The following is a 23,036-nucleotide window of genomic DNA, read 5'->3' as shown; positions in this document are numbered from 1 at the left end:
GTGCGCCAAGTCTATGAGTATGGACTTTAATGTTTGTTTTGGGTAGTTAAGATGTAATTGTTTGCCAAGTATATGGACTTTAATGGTTGTTTAGGGTACTAAATGACAACGTCATCGGGGTGATTTATATACTGCTCTCGCTGCGCCCCTCACTTCACGTGAGTGTGATTTTTTGTTATAGGTCGATGAGGAGCCTCCCTGCCCACACGACCTCTGCTCCTCGACCTCTCTTGAGCCGAGGAGGCTAAGCGCTTGTCCCTTTCTTCTTGCCGTACAGTAGAAGTGATGCCATGGTGGCTCCGCTGTGGGTGTGTGAAACATGACCAACAAGTCACCCTGCGATAGCTCAAGCCGTCGGCGTAGCATGGAGCCAACAGGTAAATGTGAAGTGCACACAGTACATGCACTCAGTACACGACGATACAGTACCATACAAAGAAATAGATGCACATGTACCAGGCAGTTAATATGCCTTTGGATATTGACTGTATTATGTATTAGTCTGTCTAATACATTTCAGATATTTCAGGTCTTGACACACTATTTAGGCAGGAAACGGCACTGAAAATATGTATACCGTACAATATAAAACACTTCATAGTTCATAGCCTACATCTAACCTTTGAACCCACTGATAGCTGGCTCCAGCCCCATGATTCCAGAGGCAGTCCTTTATCAAAGTCTCCAGGCTGCACTTCCCAAAGCGACGGACAGCGGGCAGACCTCTGCGTGCGACAAAGGTAGAATTCTACTTCTCAGTGTTGAACTGTATACAAAGCAAACACTACCATAGTGCTGTTGACTCCCTCCATACCATAATAAGGAAGTAGTGGCACGAAATATATAACTTTTCTAAATGGGCCCAAGTTTATTTCCAGTTGCAGTGTTAGCTGACAGGAAATAAACTTGGACCCAGGCTGTTGCCTGTTGCCTATGCCTACCAATTCCACTGACAGTGACAAGGTCTATAGAGTGCAAATTTATAAAAGAAATAACAAAAAAAAAGAGCTATAAATTGTTTAGTGTGCATGCGTGCGTTAGTGTGTGTGTCAGCTTGAGCTATCCAAACCCAGGGGTTATTGCACTGACAAAGTGTTGATTCGCAGTGCATCGACCTTCACAAACAGCTCCGCACTGTGTACTGGTACAAATGATGAAGCGTTGGATTTTTGCTGTGTCCGACTTCCGACAGCATTCGTCCTAATTCCACCCATGATAGGCATTTTCTCAGCTTCGCCTAAAACCACATGCTGTTGAGGTGACAACATGCTGCTGTAGTCAGCATATCAGCAGTGTGATAGCTGTTAGTCATCAACCATGTTTTGGAAAAGCAACCATTGCAAATGGCATTTTGTTCAATGCTATGGAAATGTAGTCTACTAGAATCTTACACGCATGCGGCACGCTCGCGTCTAACGCCACGTGGTCCATGCTGTAGTTGTTTCTCCATGAATATCGTGTCACTCGTGTGTCCGCTGTCCTGGGTCATCGCATCACGGAAAGGGAAACCACAGAGCTGGGTTGAAAACCCAGCAATAGGGTCGGTCGGTGACCTATTGCGGCTGCGGAGCACGGGCGTGAGCGGCGCTTCTGCATGCGTCACGGTCTATGACTTGCCCAATTGAACTGTACACGAAGTGTGCGCTCATAACTTGTTACCGTTTCAAATGTAATAATAAGTGTGTGTGTGTGTGTGTGTGTGTGTGTGTGTGTGTGTGTGTGTGTGTGTGTGTGTGTGTGTGTGTGTGTGTGTGTGTGTGTGTGTGTGTGTGTGCAGGCAGGCTGGGGCACATTCTCCGATGGACACTTCATAAGAAGGTTCTGAACAACCCTGCCAACAGCTTGGCTCTGGTCCGAGTGGTTATCAAGGAGCTGGAGAAGGTGCATACGTTTCCTCTTCTGTTTTTGTTTATTGAATTTAATTGAATGCTGATATGCCGGTTCTCTACTGCAGTAGAGAACCGGTTTTCAACTGTTTTCATATCAAGACCCATCATTTATTTGGTATTTGAGTATTCTTCTACATTATCTAATTGTGTACACTTTTTTTAAATTAAGTAAAGCAGATGTTTAACAATAGTTTAACTCTTGAGAGTGTAACATGAAACCAAAGGGAGTGAACCCGTAAGGGTCTCTCCATCATTTTGGGAACCACCTGGATCCCCCTTAAGGACCACTGGTTGAAAACCACTGTTTACTGTATGTGCTAAGAAAGCCTTTTTTGTTTGTTTTTTACATGACGTTCACTTTCTCTGCAGGCTGAGAGGCTGAACTCTTCCAGGATCATCATTCCTCTGTTGCACACACTAATATATGCCATCATCCAGGTACGTATGTAGTTTATGGGTTCATACACTGTGGGATAGGACCCAAATGTATGGCCTATAGCAGGGTTTTTAACCATTTTCATATCAAGGCCCATTATTTATTCAGCATTTGAGCCATGAACCACCATTTGATGACATTTAGCCTCTCAGACCCAAAACTAAAGAATATTTTGTTGTCGTTAAATATTTTGTCCACTATCCACCATATTGATGTTGGTACCATTAAGAGAGATAACAGGCAAACATTGATCAAATTAACAATTATTCTACATTCTGTAATTGTATACTTTACATATATAGGGTCCATTTGGTTACCAACTCTCCATCATTTAGCTGGGGACCACCAGGAACCCCCTCAAGGACTACTGGTTGAAAACCACTGACCTATAGAGGCTATGCATGTGACATCATCATGCCCGGAAGTTACGCAGGAACGCCTACTGAGTGGCAAAAAAACACAACTTTCTGGCCTTGACAGCCCATTCATCCAAACAGAAAAGTCCTATCTGATTGTATTATACGACATTAAACTCATCAACATTGCAGCTGTACGGAAACCTCCATAAAAGTCCACCGTAGAGTAGACATGTTAAGAGCTGTCTAAATTCTGTAGACAGCTGTCTACATTTCACAGAATTTCAGAAATTCCCTGCAGGTGATTATTTGTGTTGTGTCCATGTGTTTGGAAGCAACGTCCTGCTGCCTACTGCATTATGTGACATTTAGAAACAGGTGGTACGCAGGACCATTGAGTGATTTCCAACAAGCGCTTCCAAACTCCACTGCTCCATGCTGCTCAGTGTTTTGCCACTCAGTCTAGAGGTGTGTCCCAGTGAAAAAGTGATGCATGTGTAACCTCACAAAAACCTTTCTATTCCTGATTGACACAGGAATAGAAATAGTTATGCAGCACTGAACTAAAGTGTTGGAGAAATAGCTTAACTTTGACCGAATGCATCGTTGAATGCATCTTGACAACTCAATCAGTTCAAAACACTTTGTCTCCTTACTAACCAGGTTTAAGTTTACATTGCAATCGGACATGATTGAAGTGTGTCATATTCAGAGATACATAAGATTATCACCTGCCCAGGCATTCGTAGCTTGTCCAAGCGAGTGCAGGCTATTTTGTAGATTGAGAAGTTGGCTCTGCACATAGTAGTTATGATTATAGTTTGAGAACAGTGGTACGTGATTGACTGAACTGTGTGTGTGTGTGTGTGTGTGTGTGTGTGTGTGTGTGTGTGTGTGTGTGTGTGTGTGTGTGTGTGGGTGTGTGTGTGTGTGTGTGTGTGTGTGTGTGTGTGTGTGTGTGTGTGCGTCCTCTTTCCAGACTGTCTACATTCCAGATGATCTATACAAGCAAGTTTATGATTTTTGTAAGAGACTCCTGGCCTTTCCCCAGCCTTATTGCACAATTGCCCTCAGCTACACTCGACAGATAAAAGCTGAGTGCTCTATTCCAGGTACGAATCAGGCATAGATCAAGTTATTACATTTTGTAACTATATATATATATATATATATATATATATATATATATATATATATATATATAATGCCATACAGCCCTTGTGTATGTTCTTATGATTACGCAGAAGCAATTACGTGTCTGACACATGCTGCCTAGTGTACAGTATTGTCATATACACATTAGTTGACACTTATCCATAAACACTGACGTATTGATTATACAGTAAGCAAGGGGATATAGTGGGTCGGGACCCATTTGGGGTCACAGGCCAATTTTTAAAAATCCCATTTTCTTTTCCTACATTAAAAATAAATATGTATATATAATATGTATATATATATATATTTCAAAAGATTTTTATTTTTGTAAATAAGAATTTTATACATTTTAAACCAAACAAATCTAAGAAATTCCATACTGCAAAAGCAGGGAAAGTCCATAGGCAAAAGCAGGGAAAGTCCATGGGCAAAAGCAGGGAAAGTCCATGGGCAAAAGCAGGGAAAGTCCATGGGCAAAAGCAGGGAAAGTCCATGGGCAAAAGCAGGGAAAGTCCATGGGTATCCATGGGTGGATTATAAAACCCATTTACAGCATACACCCACATATGTACATGTTCAGAATTCAACCGGCATTGGAATACACAGTGGACAGATTTGTATGGTATATTAGCAGTTAACAGTGGTCAATGCTGGTGTGGTTCACAGGGCGCATGTATGAGAGGATGGTGGTGTCCGAGCAGAGTCTGAAAAATGAACACTACCCCTTCCAGGAGAGGTGAGTCAGCTAAACGACAATGAGTTTGTAATTAAGGATTTATAAAGGATTATTTCCGTGTTCTATCTTTAGTCACATTGCTCGGCAATGTGTCAGACCTATTTACAAAAAAATTATAAGTTTTCCCACTTTGGGCGTGACCTTCCCGCTCAGCTCATTGATCCAGTAATACAAGTTCTGCATCTAATTATCTGACATTATGTATTTTGGGCAAACAAAGATTCTTCTAGATGTCTATTTTTATTTGTACAGTACTAGAATTTCGCGGGCCTTCGGCCCGCTCATCCTAGCGCCATGCGATACGCAAATGGGAAGAAGGCAATGGCAAGCCATGAGGTTTTCATTTATGCATTTGCTTGGAAAGCGCAAAGTTGCCAAGCTGGCTGACTGGCCTTGTTTGTTTTTGTGTATTTGCGTATGAAAGCGAGCATGGCAAGGCGCAGGACAGTGTTGTGTTCTTATTTTTTTATTATTATTATTATTATGACATGGATTAATAGTCTGATGTACTGTACTGTTGATATTATAGTTGTTATTAGTGTTGTGTTCTTATTTTTTATTATTATTATTATTACATGGATTAATATTCTGATGTACTGTACTGTACTCTGTACTGTTGATATTATAGTTGTTATTAGTGTTGTGTTCTTATTTATTATTATTATTATTATTACATGGATTAATATTCTGATGTACTGTACTGCGTTTTGTGGCGTGTGTGTGTGTGTGCGTGCCATTTCAGCTGCATCGCGAGGCGATCCAAAATTCCCCCACAGCGCACGCACACACACACACACACGTGCGTTGTACACAGCTGTTTTGTGTTGCAGCGCGTTGTTGGAGCGCGAGCGCGTGTGTTGTTGTTCTTATCCATATATGCGCCTCGGTTCGTCCCGTTTGTACCACGCCAGGTGTCGACGCGGTCGTTCGCGCAATTGTCGTGTTTGCATTATTTTAACTGTGTATGTAATCGCGGCGCTGTCCATCCAAGTTAGAATCAGTGTGTGCGGTGTGTTGTTGTTCTTCTTCTTCTACTTTTGGTTTGCGGCAGGCTGTACATTGTGTGTGTGTGTGTGTGTGTGTGTGTGTGTGTGTGTGTGCGTGTGGCTGTGTGTGTGTGGCTGGCAAGCGTTCGTCTTGTTCATATTGTAATGTGTGTGTGTGTGTGTGTGTGTAGTGTGTAACGTCCGGTGGTGCAATCGGAAGTGAGGTCCACCACGTGGGTCACCACGTGGGTCACGTGGTGGGCTTTGAGCAAATGGGAGAGGGAATGTAGTGTTGCCAGGTCCTTTGCCAGGTCCGCGTATTGTAAGCGAGTGGTAGTGTGTGTAAGTAGCGTGTTGAATGGCATTTTTTCTGTGCTTGTTTTCATAGACGTGGCAACAAATTAGCAACAGTAGCCAATGGGAAAAAAGGATGCAGTGTTGCCAGGTCCGCGAGTTTTAAGCGTGTTGTAGTGTGTGTGAGGAGCGTGTTGTTTTCTGGGCTTGTTTGCATAGACCTGGCAACAGTGTTCCGTGGCCTGTGTGTGAGTGCGGGGGTGTCGGTGCTTGTGGCGTGTTTGTGTTTATTATTGATATTGATATTGTTTGTGAGTCTGGACGGGAGCCGGCTTTAGTGGCAGTGCAATGACAATTTTTACGCGGGTGGTGTTGAGTGTGGGCGTGCGGCGCGACATGAGGAGATAGCCGTGGATCGACGCGGAGGGTAAGTCTGTGACGTCTTAGTGTGTTGTTGCAGTGTGTGTTGCAGCGTGTCAGTGACGTAGTAGCTGGTGACTTTGGGTCCCTTTTCCTGGGTTGGGTACACCTTTTCAAATGTATAATAGATAGTATTTTTTTGCGCTTTGTCTTACGATGCCATAGAAAGGGCTTTGGTGGTTAGTCTGAGATCATTCACCTCGTGTCATTTCCCCAGGGTTTTTGTGTTTGCTGACCCAACAGTCATCTCTGGTTCTGTTGGAGATGTTCTGCGTGGGGACATTGAGGAGTCAGGCCCAGGACGTTTCCTCAGTCCCATAGACCACATGTGTTCTGTGATCCAAAACTCCATCCAGGCTGCTCTGGGAGAGGAACAGTGTCATGGTCCTAAACTGGCTCAGTCCCTGAAGGTGAAGCTCTCTTTCCTTTTTAATTCATCAACACCAACTCCTTTTACATGTCTCGTTAGGTGCAAAAGCAAAATCCACAGGATGACACTTTCCAAAGTGGTCCTTGGAAACTACATGGAAATAAAGAAATCTATGGAAACACATTACATCATAAACCTACACAGTACTAGTCCCTGTTGCAACCCATGATCTAAACTAAAATCTAGGACCTTAAAATGGAACCATCAATTCTCCCTGCTAAGCTACCTGTGTTTTGTTATAGCTGTTGCTTCTTTGTTGCTATATCTGTATACATTGAGACCACTTTCACTTTCTGGAAAAACGCTGCAAAAAACTCTGAAAAAAGGCAACAGTCTGCAAGGACCTTTATTGTGAAGGAAGAATCTTGCTCAGGGCACCAAATTGCTCATGGGCTGCTGAAACGTCTTCATGCAGACTGTTCCATTTAGCTCAGGTTAAACAGGAGAGAGACCCCTGGCACTGGTCCACATTTAACACCTCCACAGGATACACACTCGACCAACCTTTCACCTCTTTTCTATTAATACCATTGTGTGTATGTTTATCTTCCTCTGTGTGTGTGCGTGTGTGTGCGTGCATGTGTGTGTGTGTGTGTGCGTGCGTGCGTGTGCGTGTGCGTGTGCGTGTGCGTGCATGACAACAGGACATGGGTGCAGACATTGAGCCGTACTTCCAGGAAGTGTTGTCAGCTATGGAGCTGAGCGTGGACGGCGGGGGCGTCAGGGGGGAAGGAGCAGCAGCGCTGAGGAGCCGTCTGAAGCAGAGCGTGGACGGCGGGGGCGTCAGAGGGGAAGGAGCAGCAGCGCTGAGGAGCCGTCTGAAGCAGCTGTACAGAGAGATCCTCACTGCTACAGGGACAGGTAGGTAGAGAGCCCTGCCCCCATTGATGTTTTCACCAATATTTTGTAATAGAAAAAAAGGAAAGAAAGAAAAGTGCAAAATATCAATTTGAAAAAAAAATTGTCGCATTCCTAAGCCAATAATTTGATGAGTGGCGCCGGCGGAGTCTCTGGTAGGGTGTGTACTGTAATTGATAGAAAATATTTTTTGGGGTGAACTACTCCTTTAAGCACTATAGCCTGACTAAAGTTGGACACATTTAACTATAGGAGGATGACCAATACAATATTTTCTTTCATATTCCATTTTAGATGCTATAGTTAAGGGTTGCATTAAATCACATTTGTTGGGGACAGGGACGCTGCTGACCTGAGCAGATCCACATAAGCATGCATGCAACTCAAGGACCCATGCACATTATTAAGCGGCGGAGCCACTGAGAAAAGTATTATTATGAGGATTGGCTTGGGGCATTTTGTTGCCCATCTCGGCATGTGCGTAGGCTATTCCTAGCAGCGGTCCTGTTTATCAAAAATAGAAAGGTCCTCACCTTTCGTTCACCTCTTTATTTATTTTTATCCATAATTTTATCCCACGATTTTGCAACCCATTTTTTTTTCTCACCCAGTGCCAATTATCTAATGTAATCCTGGGCGCTACACTTCCTTTGCCAACCTGGGCTGGGGGCAGCAGACTGACCTCATGCTTCCTTCTATGCATGAGGAGTCCAAGCTGCTTCTTTTCACCTGAGAGGGGGAGTTTCCCTGGCCGGACGTAGCGCGTGGAAGGAACACGTTATTCCGAACAGTTCCTTTCCCCTCCATCAGGCGCCCTGGCTGGCCAGGGGGGGGTAGTTTTAGAGACCAGGATTACTGCATGTTTTTGTGAGGGTACCTACCCTAGGGGACACGGGGAGAACATGCAAACTCCACACAGAAAGGCCCTTTCGCCAACCCCACCTCGGCTATGGGCACTGATGACGTGGAGGAGGGAACACGCCCCCAGCACCCACAGCGTCCCCAGTGGGAATCGAACCCAGGACCTTTTAGCTGTGAGGCGACAGCACTACCTGTGCCACCGTGCACCTTTTGTTCACCTCTCATAGTCAAGCATGCAAGATCGTAGCACATCACAATGAGACGGGTTGTGAGCTTGTAATAAATAGATCTGCTATTTTCGCTATATCCGAAAACATTAAAAACTTTTTGAAATTTGTAAAATAGAGCATAACCAAAATAGAGACGATAGGTTTATAGTGTCAATGATAACAAACTGTATCTATGCAAAATGGTGTGATCACTCCGACAAACACTCCACTGTCCGCTGGCGCTTCGGAATACCTCTGTGGCCAAATTGGGGCAGTCAGCAGTGGAGCGCCTATATATCCATGACTTCTATAATTAATTATAGCTAGTGTTATCATAACACCTGTCCATCCTGCAGACTAGAGTCTCTCTGCGCTCGGAAGCAGATGGAGGGAGGAAGTAAGGGGGTGTTTGTTTTCAGTCTAATGTGACAGTTTTGGTCTTTTCCTCTGTCTCTCTTTCTCCCGCTCTGTGTGTGTGTGTGTGTGTGTGTGTGTGTGTGTGTGTGTGTGTGTGTGTGTGTGTGTGTGTGTGTGTGTGTGTGTGTGTGTGTGTGTGTGTGTGTGTGTGTGTGTGTGTGTGTGTGTGTGTGTGTGTGTGTGTGTGTGTGTGTGTGTGTGTGTGTGTGTGTGTCGTTGCAGACCCATTGTCTCATGGCTCATTGTCTGACAGTCCTCTTCCCAACCCGGAGATGAGCTTCCACCTCTGGTTGAAAGACGACGATATCTGTGAGTAGCTCACTGGGAGGTCTTGCAATGAACCACTTTTTCGACGCCAGGTTGAAAGTGGTTAAAGCTAATTTATCAGTCATGGTGGTGTCACTCGCAAGAAAATAAGTGATATCTTAAAGCTAACAGCACGTTTCTTTTTCCATTTCCCATCGGTTGATGAAGTATAAATTAGGTTTAACACATCAAGCAAGCCACACTAGGCTAAGATGCATTAAAGTAGCAGGATTCATGAATTAATGGGTTGTGAAATCCTAGGCTGATTTTATAGTTTGTTTTCGAGTTCAGGTTCAAATCTACAGCAGATTAAAACATGGCAGGCTAAATGAGGCTATTATTAAGCAACTGTAATAATGGGTGTGACGTGTTGTATTGTATTATGAAAAATCAACAACGATTGACGATTATGCAAAAATATTGCGATTATGTCAGTTCTAGACCTCCAGTTCTAGGCAAAAAATAGGGGAGACTTAAAAAATATATATATATTTCTCGTATATTTCAGTGTTGAAAATGTGTGGTATTCCCCTTTAGTTACTTTCCACCACTGACTGCTGGTCAAATGAGTGTGCTCTGGCTCCTATTGAAACATGTTACAGGAAACACAATTGCTGTGTAATGTAGCCTACTATGCCTCGGGTCTATTTTTGTCAGGGCATGAACTTGCAATGTCATGAACTTGCAATGTGTGCTTTCCCTGTCCACATGACGCGATCTCCACTGTTTCCAATGAATCAGCCATTCAAAAGGAAGAGTTATAGAAAAAAAAATTATTAGGACGTGCTGAATAAGCCTTACAGTATATGTTTTTTGTTTTGTTTTTTAATTTTTTTGACAGGGAGAGAGCTTGCGAAGTGTGCGCGCTCAAGCTCAATGTCAGAACAGTTTAGCCTCAGTGCGGACTCTGCGGAGGAGCTGCTGTGTGACCTGCTCACGGACCTGACACCCACAGAGATGCCACGACACTCTGTCATGTCCAACGACAGTGGCATCGAAAGGGACCTGAGCCCCGGCACTGAGCCACTCACATCACCCGAATCTTCCTGTCCAGGCTCATCTGCAAACGTGATTGACATAAAGTGAGGTTGATTTTGTTTTTACGACCCCCGAAATTCACTCCGATATTCGGCCGAAAAAACGCACCAGTGTGCAAACATCTTAATGATATTATTACTATTGTTTTTTTGCTCCATTTGTCCATTTGTGGATAGACATTAGGCACTTTTTAAATTGAACCTCTTCCTTTCACACAGTGAGCCAGACCAAAACAAGCTCAACCGCCGCGGAGGCATGAAGGTGAGACTTTCGGTGTCGGACAACATGGCTCTCATGCAGAGCGCCCTCGAGACCCACCACGGGGCCGGAGCGGGTGGCGGGGGTAGAGGAGGAAGGGGAACTCTGCAGAGACAAGCAGGGTGCTGTGAGTCCCAGACACCCGTCGACAACAAGCAACAGCAGAAGAAGCACCTCGTAGCGAGGATAGTCGCTGTGGGAGATGACAGGGTGCTGGGACGCCTGGCCAAGGCCTTGTACTCTCTCAGGTAAGACACCAGATCAGACCAAGCTGTGTCTGTGTACTGGTAGAAAGAGGAGATTCCAATGTTGAAAATGAAATCTTAACATTGTCAAATCTAACCTAATCTAATCATGAGAAGTAACAACCACACTAATTACTAATTAGTGTAGTTTACTTCTACAAATGGACAAATTAGTTATACTAGAGCGGTGCCCGGGGCCGGCGGGGGGCGAGTGCCCATGGGAGCCTGGGCAGGCGTCCTGCCCAGAGCCCGGGCAGAGGACTTTTGTGGCGGTTCTAGACAACAGTGGGTGTGAGCGACTCGACACCGGGCACTGCACTTATATCGTGATGTCAGAAGTGATATCAGCGGTATCCCCTTTTATGCCCATATGGAGTTCTTTGTCGGGCATACCCAAATATGCTGTGGCCCGGGCAGAGGCCTTTTGGGGCGGTTCTGGACAACCATGGTTCCGACCGACCGACACCGGACCGACACCGGGCACTGAACTCCCTGTGGGGGTGTGGAACGCGTGTGTCGAATTTGAAGTAGGCGTGGTGAACGGTTATCGAGTTACGTGGATTACAGACGTACACACAGAGACATGGTGCATTTATACTGTAGTTAGATAGGTGATATATAGGTTATATTGTAATGGTGCATTTATACTGTAGTTAGATAGGTGATATATAGGTTATATTGTAATGGTGCATTTATACTGTAGTTAGATAGGTGATATATAGGTTATATTGTAATGGTGCATTTATACTGTAGTTAGATAGGTGATATATAGGTTATATTGTAATGGTGCATTTATACTGTAGTTAGATAGGTGATATATAGGTTATATTGTAATGGGAAGTAGATTTATATGGATTAAAGCCAAGTCAAGACAAATACCTTAGAAAACTATTTCTTTCAACACAAGGACATTTCTGGACCTCGACTTACTCTGTGTTTGTCAGGTTCATATAAAGAACCCTAAATAAAAGCCAAAGGTTGGATTAAAATGCATTTCTGCATAATAGTGGAGATAATCTGCGCTGCGGTCTATATATATATATGTCACATGTCAAATACACAAAGATGCTTTGGTGGGGATTTTCAAACCAGTTCATTGAGGATATTGTGCACTGTACACGTTTTGTGGATTTTGTAACTCATCAGTCTGTCTGTTTTAGGAAAAGGGAAGCACGACGGCCTTCCCTGACCACTAAATTCAACCTCCAGTTTTACTACATCCCTGTTCGTGAGGACTCAACACCCATTTTGCCTGTCAAAGTAAGCACTTCCCTTAAAGGAGCATTCAGTGATTTTGGTGATTTGGAAAAGCACGGAGTCCGCCCCGGTAACAAAATGTGCACATGCACGCTCTACAGTGGGGGGAAGTGCAACAGGCCAACAGCATGTGCACCAAGGCCCGCCCCCACTCGATCATGATTGGAGGAAGGCCCCTCTCATCCTGATTGGATGAAGGCTTTGCCACCCGCCACCAAAACTGAAACTAGGGTTTTTTGACCCCAGGGGCTCACTGGGGACAGGGAGGAACTCCTTATATGGTCAGCACACTCTATAGTAGGGAGGATTATCCAGAAAAAAAGAAAAAATAAGTGATATTTGAATTAAGTCAAATCACTGAATATACCTTTAACTAGACTAAGTTTGTATCAATGTGTCACTCTACAAGCAACACAATATTGGATGTTATCAGTACAGGTCAGGATTAGGTCTGTCACAATTATTACATAATCGTCTAATCGCAATTATTGGAGATGATCACAATTATTTTTGCATAATCGTCAATCGTTTCCATGCTGAAAAATGCCCATGCATTTTCAACATTATTCAAAAATAGCAGAAATTGCAGATCTACAAGCTTACAACATGTTGTGTTGTAAGCTAACTATTAACTATTTCTGCTTTTTTGAAAATCTTTTGGAAAGATAGAAATATAAAAAATTATTACATGTGTCAGTGATTTATTTTTATATTTAAGTGTCATATCTGGCCTGTGCAATTTGTGATTACGAAGCCTAAAAGACAAACAGAAATGCAAATTGTAACGTTCTAATGTTCAATGAAAAATAAACACAATTAATTGCCAACTTAAAAATGTAAGTGTGACAGCCCTAGTCAGTATGTTTTAACATTGTCAACATTAACTGTATAGGAGAAAGCCACTCACGGCAAAGTGCACATCTCCCTATATAAATCCTAGCCATACCGTATGGAGTTCCACATGACTGTCTATCCAAATTCTGACGTCATAACATTGTCACTGTCGTGCAGAAACCTTGTATGTCCAATTTCCAAATTAAGCATTATGTTTCAGGAAGTGGAAAAGAGAACTTGTGTTACTAATAATGACTATATGGCTGGCATCCATTGGAACAAACTCTTGTTAATACTTTTCTTTGGTTCAATATTTATTAACCACTTATAGCAAAAATAGCATCGCAGTTCTTGCTACTCTTATGTGACACTATAGTCTGATGAAGTAGGGCATTATAGTTTACGGGGAAAAACGTAAAAAGTAAAAAAATGGAGATGGTTTCCACCCGACAGCAACGTTATAATAGTTCTACAGCTTGGTGGCTCGGTAGGACAGTAGATTACGCAGGAGATTACGCATTCACAAAATGTGAAAAAAGTAGTTTTTCCACAAAATCTGAAATGAACAATGCATTTGGCGTCGGATCAGTCTGGTTTGTGAGATTTGCTGTGGTCAGGACAGACACACATTTAAAACCCAGTAGGGTTTATAAAGTTAATCTCACCTCAAATAACAAGAAAAATTCAATACAAATGGGAAGTATTCAGATTTTTTTTAAATATGAAGCAAACTAATTCTTTGGCAACATGGATACACATTTGTAGAAAAGGGTGTATGTGCAAGACACAGACCAGTATGGAACTTTGGGAGATGAAAATGATTTGCCTGTCTTGTATAGAAATTCACTGTTAACTGGAAGAAGGCTTTACAGGGTAAAGAAGCTGAACCTGAAACTTTGCAAAGATAACAATGCAAGTTTGGTATTTATTTAAATTCAAATATGATAAAATATTAAGTTGTTTGAAAAGAGGGGCAGAATGAGCAGACAAATCACTACATGTAGCAATCCTGCAAAATATTTTTTGCAACATATGAACTACTTTATGAAGATGTATAGGATTAGTAGCTCCCCAAATGACGATGAAATATCTATATATACAAGTGAGAAGTTGTACCCAACCCAGGCAAAGGGACCCAAAGTCACACACTGCATACATCACTGACACGTCACTGACACACTGCAACACACTACACTCACACGGCAGGACGTCACACACTTACCCTCCGCGTCGTTCGGCCGCTATCTCCTCATATCGCGCCGAACGCCGACCCTCAACACCACCCGCGGAACATTACTCATTGCACTGACACCAATGTTGCCTCCCTTCCACACCCACGCCGGCATTGTATCTCTTCACAACAAACAATATCTCCCCAAGCACCCACACCCCCGCACGCACACACTCACATGTTGCCAGGTCTATGAAAACAAGCCCAGAAAAAATGCCATTCAACACGCTACTTACAACTCGCTTACAATTCGCGGACCTGGCAACACTTCATCCCGTGCTTCCCCTCTTTTCATTGGCTGCGCCATATATCTATGGGCTGCGCCGCCAACATTGTTGCCACGTCTATGTAAACAAGGCCGCAAACCCTGACTTCCTACAGCCTACAGCCTATACTTACACACACTACCACTCGCTTACAATACGTGGACCTGGCAACACTACATCACCCCTTCCCAATGGCTCAAAACCCCACCACGTCACCCACGTGGTGGAAACACTACCGGAAGTTACACAGTACACGCACACACACGCGCGCGCACACACACACACACACACACACACACACACAGTGGCGGCCGGTCCATAGATCCAGAAACGTAAATATTATATAATATAAGGAACCACTAACCAAAGGCAGTGATTAAAAGCTGTATTATGCTGCCACGTTGTATTATGCTGCCATGAAATGTCAAATGTTGTTTACGTTGTGTGACGTTTCTGATTGGTTACTGAGTGTCACATGTTGGTGCACGTTCATCTGTAGCCCTTGACTCTCAGCACTGAAGAGTAATGCATTGCGGTCCGCATGTCTTCAATACAATAGGAAGCCACTGGGTCGCAAAATGTGTGCGATCAATGTTATTCACACCACAAACCACTTGGGGGCAGCATAAACATCACAACACAGTTTGACATATAGTTTAACACACAGTCACCATAGACGCTAGAACAACATGAATGATGAGCCACATGGAGCCAGGTAAAGACAATAATTCATTTTCATAATGCAACAACAACACAAGAAAACTGTAGCCTCAATCTACATGAAATTAGCCATGTTTGGCAATGCCATGTTTATTTTTTATTTTTAAAAGCCTTCCATTGAATATGATGATACCTATAGTGCATGTTTTATATCAACAGTACAGAGAACAGTACAGTACAGTACATCAGAATATTAATCCATGTAATAATAATAATAATAATAATCATAATAAATAAGAACACAACACTAATAACAGTACAGATAACAGTACAGTACAGTACACATGAGTACAGTACAGTACAGTACAAAGACTTACAGTACAGTACAGTATACTGTTCCTGCGCCTTGCCATGCTCTCTTTCAATAATAATAAAAAATAAGAACACTTCACTAATAACAACAATAATATCAACAGTACAGAGAACAGTACAGTACACATGAGTACAGTACAGTACAGAAAGAAAGCTCACATCAGAATATTAATCCATGTAATAATAATAATAATCATCAAAAATAAGAACACAACACTAATAACAACTATAATATCAACAGTACAGACAACAGTACAGTACAGTACATCAGAATATTAATCCATGTAATAATAATAATAATAAAAAATAAGAACACAACACTAATAACAACAGTACAGAGAACAGTACAGTACAGTACACATGAGTACAGTACAGTACAAAGACTTACAGTACAGCACAGTACAGTACAGTATACTGTTCCTGCGCCTTGCCATGCTCGCTTTCATACGCAAATACACAAAACCAAACAGGGCCACTCAGCCAGCTTGGCAACTTTGCGCTTTCCAAGCAAATGCATAAATGAAAACATCATGGGTTGCCATTGCCTTCTTCCCATTTGCGACGCATCGCATGGCGCTGGGATGAGCGGGCCGAAGGCCCGCGAAATTCTAGTAAATATACAAAGTCAAAGTCGTACGATTAGTCACAGACGTTACCGCAGTGAAATTTGTTCTCCGCACTTGACCCATCTCTTGGGCGTGCGCCGCGCTCGGGAATCATTAGTTGATTTGACCCCCAATCCAACCCATTGATGCTGAGTGCCAAGCAGGGAGGCATTGGGTCCCATTTTTACAGTCTTTTTTATGACCCGGCCGGGGATTGAACCCCGACCTCCCAGTTTCAGGGCGGACACTCTAACCACAAGGCCACTGTCTGGTCAGACAGACAGACAGACAGACAGACAGACAGACAGACGTTTGTCACTCATTGTCACATGATTCCTGAGATCATTTGTAGTACCTAATTTGGCGAACATTGGTACAAACAAATCATGTTTATGCAATAAACAGGGACATTTGTCGTGATCCCTCAGGGTCTACGTAAAATATTTTTGGATTTTGATTATTCCAGTTGCTAGTGGAGTATCAAGGGAATATCAAAAATCTGAAATGATTTATCACAAGACTCCAGAGATGCCTTCTACCAATTTGTGAGTTTTGGACAAAATCTGTAGTCACAAACTCTTGTTAATACTTTTCATTGGTTCAAATTTATAAAAATGACCTGATGAAGATCAAATAGATCGAAACGTTGTCAGAATTTTCAATAAAGAACGTCTTTCTTATACCTGTGGTGTGCGGGCTCCATCCAATACCTACTGAAGTTTCTTTAGCCCAGCACCCAGCCTGTTGATGTGCGTATTCTACGTCCGCTCAAATTTATAAAAACCCACAGAAAACTCTGAAGAAAATTATTATATTGTTTAGTATTTATTATCCTGTGTTGCTAGTTACAGTTTGAGAGGTGAGATCAGGGGCACCAGCTGCAGATAAGGCTGTGTTCAGGGAGTTTAGGTGGGCAGGTCACAGCTGCCAGCTTCAGTGGCCTCCTTGTTTTATAGCTGCGGAAGGGAAGATACCGTAAGCACTACCAAGCTAGAAGAAGAGAACTAATGGAACATTGTTTTCTTTTAGCCAATTATGATCTGACCGTCAGGCAAGAGCAGCTCACTCTACTGTATGTGCCTTGTTGGAACGACATGTCTGATGTGTGAATGTTACAGCGTTGTAAATAAATCTTTTGAGAGTTTCAATGTTTCCGCTAGACATTAAAGGAGAATTCCATGCTAGAAGGGTTTTTTACCTTTCTTACCTTTCTTTTGTAGTCGTTACGTCCCCACCAAAGAGGTCTAGGTGTTTTTTTGTGCAAAAACTCCTTATTGGCTATTTCCCCTACCATAAGCCCTCAATGAATTGGATTGAATTGAATGGGAATTGAATGGGGCTATGGGGTGTTGTGCTAATTCGCTTATTTCCATCGAAATAAGTAGTAAAGTGTGCCGCTTGGGATATTATTTACATTATGAAGAGAGGATATATACAAAAAAGATTTTTTTTTAGCGATGGAAATAAGCGAATTAGCACAACACCCCATAGCCCCATTCAATTCCCATTCAATTCAATGCAATTCATTGAGGGCTTATGGTAGGGGAAATAGCCAATAAGGAGCTTTTGCACAAAATAACACCTGGACCTCTTTGGTGGGGACATAACAACTACAAAGAAAGGTAAGAAAGCCTTTTAGTATGAAATTCTCCTTTAAGACTGGAGTCCAGAAATTAAATTAATTCATTAATTGATGAAGTGTGATATTAATTGGTTGCCTTTCTGTCTCCACAAGGAAACGCCTCTTCCAACCAAGGAGAACCCCTGTTCTCTGGGCTCCTACTTAAGCATGGTAGACCCCTGGTACGACTGTAACATCAACAGCTTGGGCTCCATGATTCCCAAATTAGCTGAAATGGTAAGAAACTACTAAGCTACTTAAGAAACAAAAGAAATGCCACATTTATACTATGTACAGTAGTATGATGCTGTTCCCTTGGTGTAATCTTTTTTCAAGCAACATCTTCGTGCAATGGAGTATACTGTAACATAAGCTTTAGACATGTCACAATATGTCGTTGCTCAGTTATGTTCAGTTATTCAGATTAAGACATATTAATAATTGACACACATAATTACTTTGCACACTATGGATGATGCATCCTTGTACAATTTAGAAATCACTGCTTCAAGTCAAATTACATTTTTATTTATGTTGTCAGATGAACCGAGCTGGGGGAAAGAAAATGTTAGGTTGAAATAGAGGAAGTTTCACAACTTCTTGTCAGGGAAACAAACCTGTCATCTTAACATGAAACCGTAGCAGAAACAGCTTTACCACCACCAAACATTTAGCTTGTGAAGAAACACCCAACAACCAAATAATTATTATATTTACTTTATTTACTTTTGCATTATTGTATTTTTTCTATTACAAATATTAATCTGTGGGGAAGTGACATTCAACATCTTTTATATAAAATTGTATCAAATGTAATGATTTCTACTTGAGAAGACATCATGTGTGATGTATGCCCCCCCCCCCCCCCCACCCTCTCTGTCCAATACCCCCACCCCCCACCTGCGCATAACCCCCACCCACCACTCCCTCTCCCTTTTCTTTTTTCTTCTGGAGATGCAAGTAGTCAGTATATAATTTTAAAATATTTGGAAAAATGTTTTGAATATATAATGCCATGTGTCCATAAGAGGGAAGCCTGGTTGATAGTGGTTAAGGTATATGAAGCATGGCTGTTTTATCTTTTTTTTCTCCAGCAACAGGCCAGTAGTAAAAAGGAACAGATTGTGTCTGATATCATTTCCTACTATGTTCGCACTGGACGCCAGCCTGTCTACTTTACCATCTACTCTGTGAAGGTGAGAACATAGATCCTTGAGCTTCCTTTATATACATATACAGTTGGAGGCCATCGATATTGTCCTTTTCTTTTTGCTGAGGTTTGCGTGATCTGCGCAAAAGGACAGTTAACCCATTTTGGGCGGGAACCCCTTTTGGTGTTTTAAACATTATGTTATAATTTAGCTATTGAAAAATAGCAGATCTACAAGCTCATAGCGCGCCACCGAGTGGCGCGCTACGAGCTTGTAGGTCTGCTATTTTTGAAAAATCGTGAAAATATTTATTTCAGAAAACTGGAGGATTTAGAAGGTTTTTTTTTAATTTTGAGGTCAGGCCTAAATGGGTCAAATGATAAGGGACAATATCGGTGGCACCCAACTGTATGCTCTGAGTTGTGTGTGCTCGTACAGTATACAACCGCATGCAGTCCATACTAAGGCAGTTAAGGGGTCCTTCAAGGAGCCCTGGGGGAGTGGGGGTCCGGACACTTTAAGAACCACTGCTATAAATCAGGCTCTGTTCTCTCCTCCAGATGTTCTTCTCCAACTCCAACATGAAGAATTATCCAGCGGAAGAAGTGTTTCTGTCTCACCTTGAAATCGAGTTTCCTGAATACAAACTGATTTCATCTTCAGTTAGTGGTAAGCGTGTGTGTGTGTGTGTGTGTGTGTGTGTGTGTGTGTGTGTGTGTGTGTGTGTGTGTGTGTGTGTGTGTGTGTGTGTGTGTGTGTGTGTGTGTGTGTGTGTGTGTGTGTGTGTGTGTGTGTGTGTGTGTGTGCGTGCGTGCGTGCGTGCGTGCGTGTGTGTGTGTGTGTGTGTGTGTGTGCGCGTGTGTGTGTGTGCGCGTGTGTGTGCGTACATCATTAGATCAATACAGCGTTTAACAACATATCTTTGTAATCGTTGACAGAGAAGCAGAAGAAGCACACAGAGTCCCTTGGGCCCGTCATATCTGTCACGTACAGAAAGGTGACCTCATATCCTCAAGAGATTCCTGACCTCTAATAACTTGCATGTGAATTTCCAGCAACACATCTCGTTGCAGTATTGACTGTGTGTGTGTGTGTGTGTGTGTGTGTGTGTGTGCACACTCCAGGCAACATTAAGTGGCAGAGATGTTGACAGGGGACTGTCAGTCAGAATGTCAAGAGTCCAAATCAGTGCCATTCCTGCCAGTGCAGTGGAGGGTAAATACAATAATATTTTTTATTTATAGAGCAATTTATTTCAAAGTTAACACTTTGACGCCATACTACGTGTTCCCCGCATTTTAATAAAATATCCAACGCTGCCGACATTGTTTTATTACCTTTGGAGCATACGCTGAAGTATCTGGGCTTTTGATCGGCGAAAATCCGCTTAAAATAGGTTCCCTGGTGTCTTGCGATCAATCGCACCAATCGCCATCTTGGTACGCCACAAGCCGGGTGCATAAAACCACATTCCATGAGGCCGTGTCTTCCGTTCACTTGCATTGGACTCAATTTCCCAGAAGCCCTAGCAGCCCAGCGAATGTGTCGATTTCCGGTTTCGAGATCATAACATGAAGCTCTCTCCCCCTGCTCCGCGGCAGAGACGGACTTTCGTTTTAATTATTAAAATAGGGCGATTTAGACACATAAAACAAATAGCGGGAATGTCGTATTATGCAGCGGGGGAACACTGGATCAAACAATTAGCGGCAAGCAAACTTAAAATAAAGCACATTTAATATATTTTTTATAATAATGGGAACATTTATTAGAAAATAGATTTACAACAATGTGATTCCTGCTGAATTCGTTCCTCATCAATGTAGTGTTAAATGCTACTAAAAGTGTTTCTGTACATGTACATGTTTGTGAATGGAAGCAGCTTTTCAAAAAATAATAAATAAATAACATAAACATAAATAAATAAATAAAACAGACATAATGGGACTCCACTTGAGTTTGAGAACCTCCGATTTACCGTTATGAATATATCATTTATTTACTTTTCTTTTTTCTCCTCTGTTCCCTAGACTTGAATTGTTTGACACTGACTTTGACTCAAACAAAAACAAAAACCAATACGGTGAGTGTGGAAAATAATGAAAAAACAAATGCATTCCTTTCAATAGTCCTCACCTCCACTTTCTTCCTTCAAGGATATTATAACATTGTTAGGCATTTTGTCATAAAAGAAATCTGCTAATTATTTACAGTCAAATGTTCAGGAGACAAAGATCCACACGTGCAACATTAAAGTCCGTTCCATGGAGGAGAGATGTTTCACTGTTACACTGGACAAAGACCCTCGCAGAACCTTCGGAGATGTCCACAGGTGAGAGAGACTGACTTCATTTGGTTTAGATTAGTTTATTTCAGTCAATTTTGTAGTAACTTGTCCTGGATGTCTTCCCCCCATCTCTCTCCCACTTTCCTGTCTAATTACTGTACCCTATCAGTAAAGGCAAAAAAAAAGATTGTAGCTACTTAACGTCTCAATTTCATAGGTAATACAAAAATCACACCTGTGTGAACTGAGCGATGCAACAATACATTTATTGTTATAGTTAAGGCCTATTCATAGTCTGGATTTTTGGTGGTGAGGTGACAACCGCTCCGGTGGTGAGCTGACCACCGGAGCTGAAATAACGTTGCGCGGTGGTGAGTAAAAACAGAGAGAAGGGGTGGCGGTGGTTTGCTCTTCACCGCGGCTTGTGACGTCATGTTGTAGTTCGGTGGTCACCCCACCACCGAAAATCCTTGCCTTTAGTGTACTGTACTCTGTACTGTACTTAGATTTTTTGGGGAAAAAATCTTTGAGAAAAAAACAGAGTAACCGTGTGGGGGTCCCCGGAACATCCAGACCCCCAGGAACACGCCCAGGGGGGCGGCCCTGTTCCGGCGAGCCTTCCCGCGTCCGAAACGGTCGTACATAGGGACACACATACGGACACACATAGCTGCGTAATGGAGTGGAGGCACCGCTCAAAAACGAATTGTGAAAAAAACACACGTGAGAGAGACTGACTTCATTGACATGTCTGGTATCACAAGGTCATGACAGGTTTTACAGTTCCTGTGGTGAGAAAGATGGGTCGCTTACAGGAAGCCATCTTATTTTAGTCCTCTGAGATAGTCGTCTTGGTGTAATACCACATAATCATTTGCAATAGGCAAACGTTGTCGATGTGATAAATGTCATGAACAATGCAGTGTGTTATCCGCTGTTCATCATACTTGATACAGCTAACTGTTATTTATTGATGCACTATAATATCAAGTCTAAATTTGTTTTCTAAGTACTGTATGCCCTGTGTAATAAATAATGGATACGAAAAACACCAATTGCCTTGTCAGTGAAGGATTACATTTTGCTGCAACCTAATTTGTACGTGTCTGTATTTTAGCATTGAGATTTGCCCCTGCCTCGATCCCGGGTACTCCGTCCAGAAGACCATGAGGTCCAAATTCACGTCAGGAGAGGATGAGGACTCTGGACTGAGCAAATACATGAACAAAGGACTTCTTTTACCGATCAACACATTTGCCGGTATAATCAACTGACATTGTATCCAGATGGGGTGATCCTCCACAAAGACCGACGGATAGACACCAACCTGGGTCTAGTTTCAGCACTGTAATGCACTTGTTGCTGTTGGAGTCAAGCTCTCGAGATGAGCACAGTCCTCCATGAGACAAACATGAAGAGACAGCATCCCCTTTGGGTCACATAAACCCATGATGAGGATGATTGGCTCTCAAATCAGAGTTTACTATCTGTTCACATAGGCTCCTTGCAGATATCGAAGGCACTTGCAATAGCAGTTCAAGGACACTGCGTTAACGCATTCCACTTAATGGAATAACCAGTCAGGTATGTTGGCCGTATTTACTATAACACGTTTATTAATGCATCAGAACTTCAGAATGTCATGTCGGGACATTCAACTGGCAAGTGCGTCAATGAGAGAACCGCACCGTGTCGGAGAGACCGCTGCAAATTTTACATTCAACATTTTTATCCAACAATAAGTTTACAGCGTTGACATTACAAGCCAGCATTAAGGAGTGCAACAGATCTGAGCAGCAGCGTTCCCATTGTCAGAAGTATTGCCAACCGAGGGCATGACATGAAGCTTGACATG

The 23,036-nt window shown here is 42.6% G+C and overlaps 1 protein-coding gene across 1 annotated transcript in view; it reads left to right on the top strand.

The window, feature by feature from the left end:
* The window catches only part of pik3r6 (phosphoinositide-3-kinase regulatory subunit 6), a 59,153-nt gene that overhangs the window by 13,679 nt on the left and 22,438 nt on the right, over positions 1-23,036 (top strand). The window contains exons 2-22 of the mRNA XM_079498325.1: positions 182-377; positions 639-740; positions 1,778-1,881; positions 2,259-2,327; positions 3,661-3,793; positions 4,506-4,575; positions 6,493-6,685; positions 7,350-7,390; positions 7,454-7,566; positions 9,273-9,359; positions 10,198-10,438; positions 10,613-10,900; positions 12,058-12,157; positions 17,858-17,980; positions 18,838-18,939; positions 19,455-19,563; positions 19,833-19,891; positions 20,019-20,109; positions 20,925-20,977; positions 21,108-21,226; positions 22,299-22,445. Coding sequence (XP_079354451.1) covers positions 320-377; positions 639-740; positions 1,778-1,881; positions 2,259-2,327; positions 3,661-3,793; positions 4,506-4,575; positions 6,493-6,685; positions 7,350-7,390; positions 7,454-7,566; positions 9,273-9,359; positions 10,198-10,438; positions 10,613-10,900; positions 12,058-12,157; positions 17,858-17,980; positions 18,838-18,939; positions 19,455-19,563; positions 19,833-19,891; positions 20,019-20,109; positions 20,925-20,977; positions 21,108-21,226; positions 22,299-22,445 — 2,402 coding nt within the window. The 5' untranslated portion in view covers positions 182-319. The remainder of the gene's footprint in view (positions 1-181; positions 378-638; positions 741-1,777; positions 1,882-2,258; positions 2,328-3,660; positions 3,794-4,505; positions 4,576-6,492; positions 6,686-7,349; positions 7,391-7,453; positions 7,567-9,272; positions 9,360-10,197; positions 10,439-10,612; positions 10,901-12,057; positions 12,158-17,857; positions 17,981-18,837; positions 18,940-19,454; positions 19,564-19,832; positions 19,892-20,018; positions 20,110-20,924; positions 20,978-21,107; positions 21,227-22,298; positions 22,446-23,036) is intronic.

This window comes from Electrona antarctica (genome assembly GCF_951216825.1).
Source record: "Electrona antarctica genome assembly, chromosome: 4".
Taxonomy (NCBI): domain Eukaryota; kingdom Metazoa; phylum Chordata; class Actinopteri; order Myctophiformes; family Myctophidae; genus Electrona; species Electrona antarctica.
The sequence above is the reverse complement of the archived record's forward strand: the minus strand, read 5'-3'. Positions and strand labels throughout refer to the sequence as shown.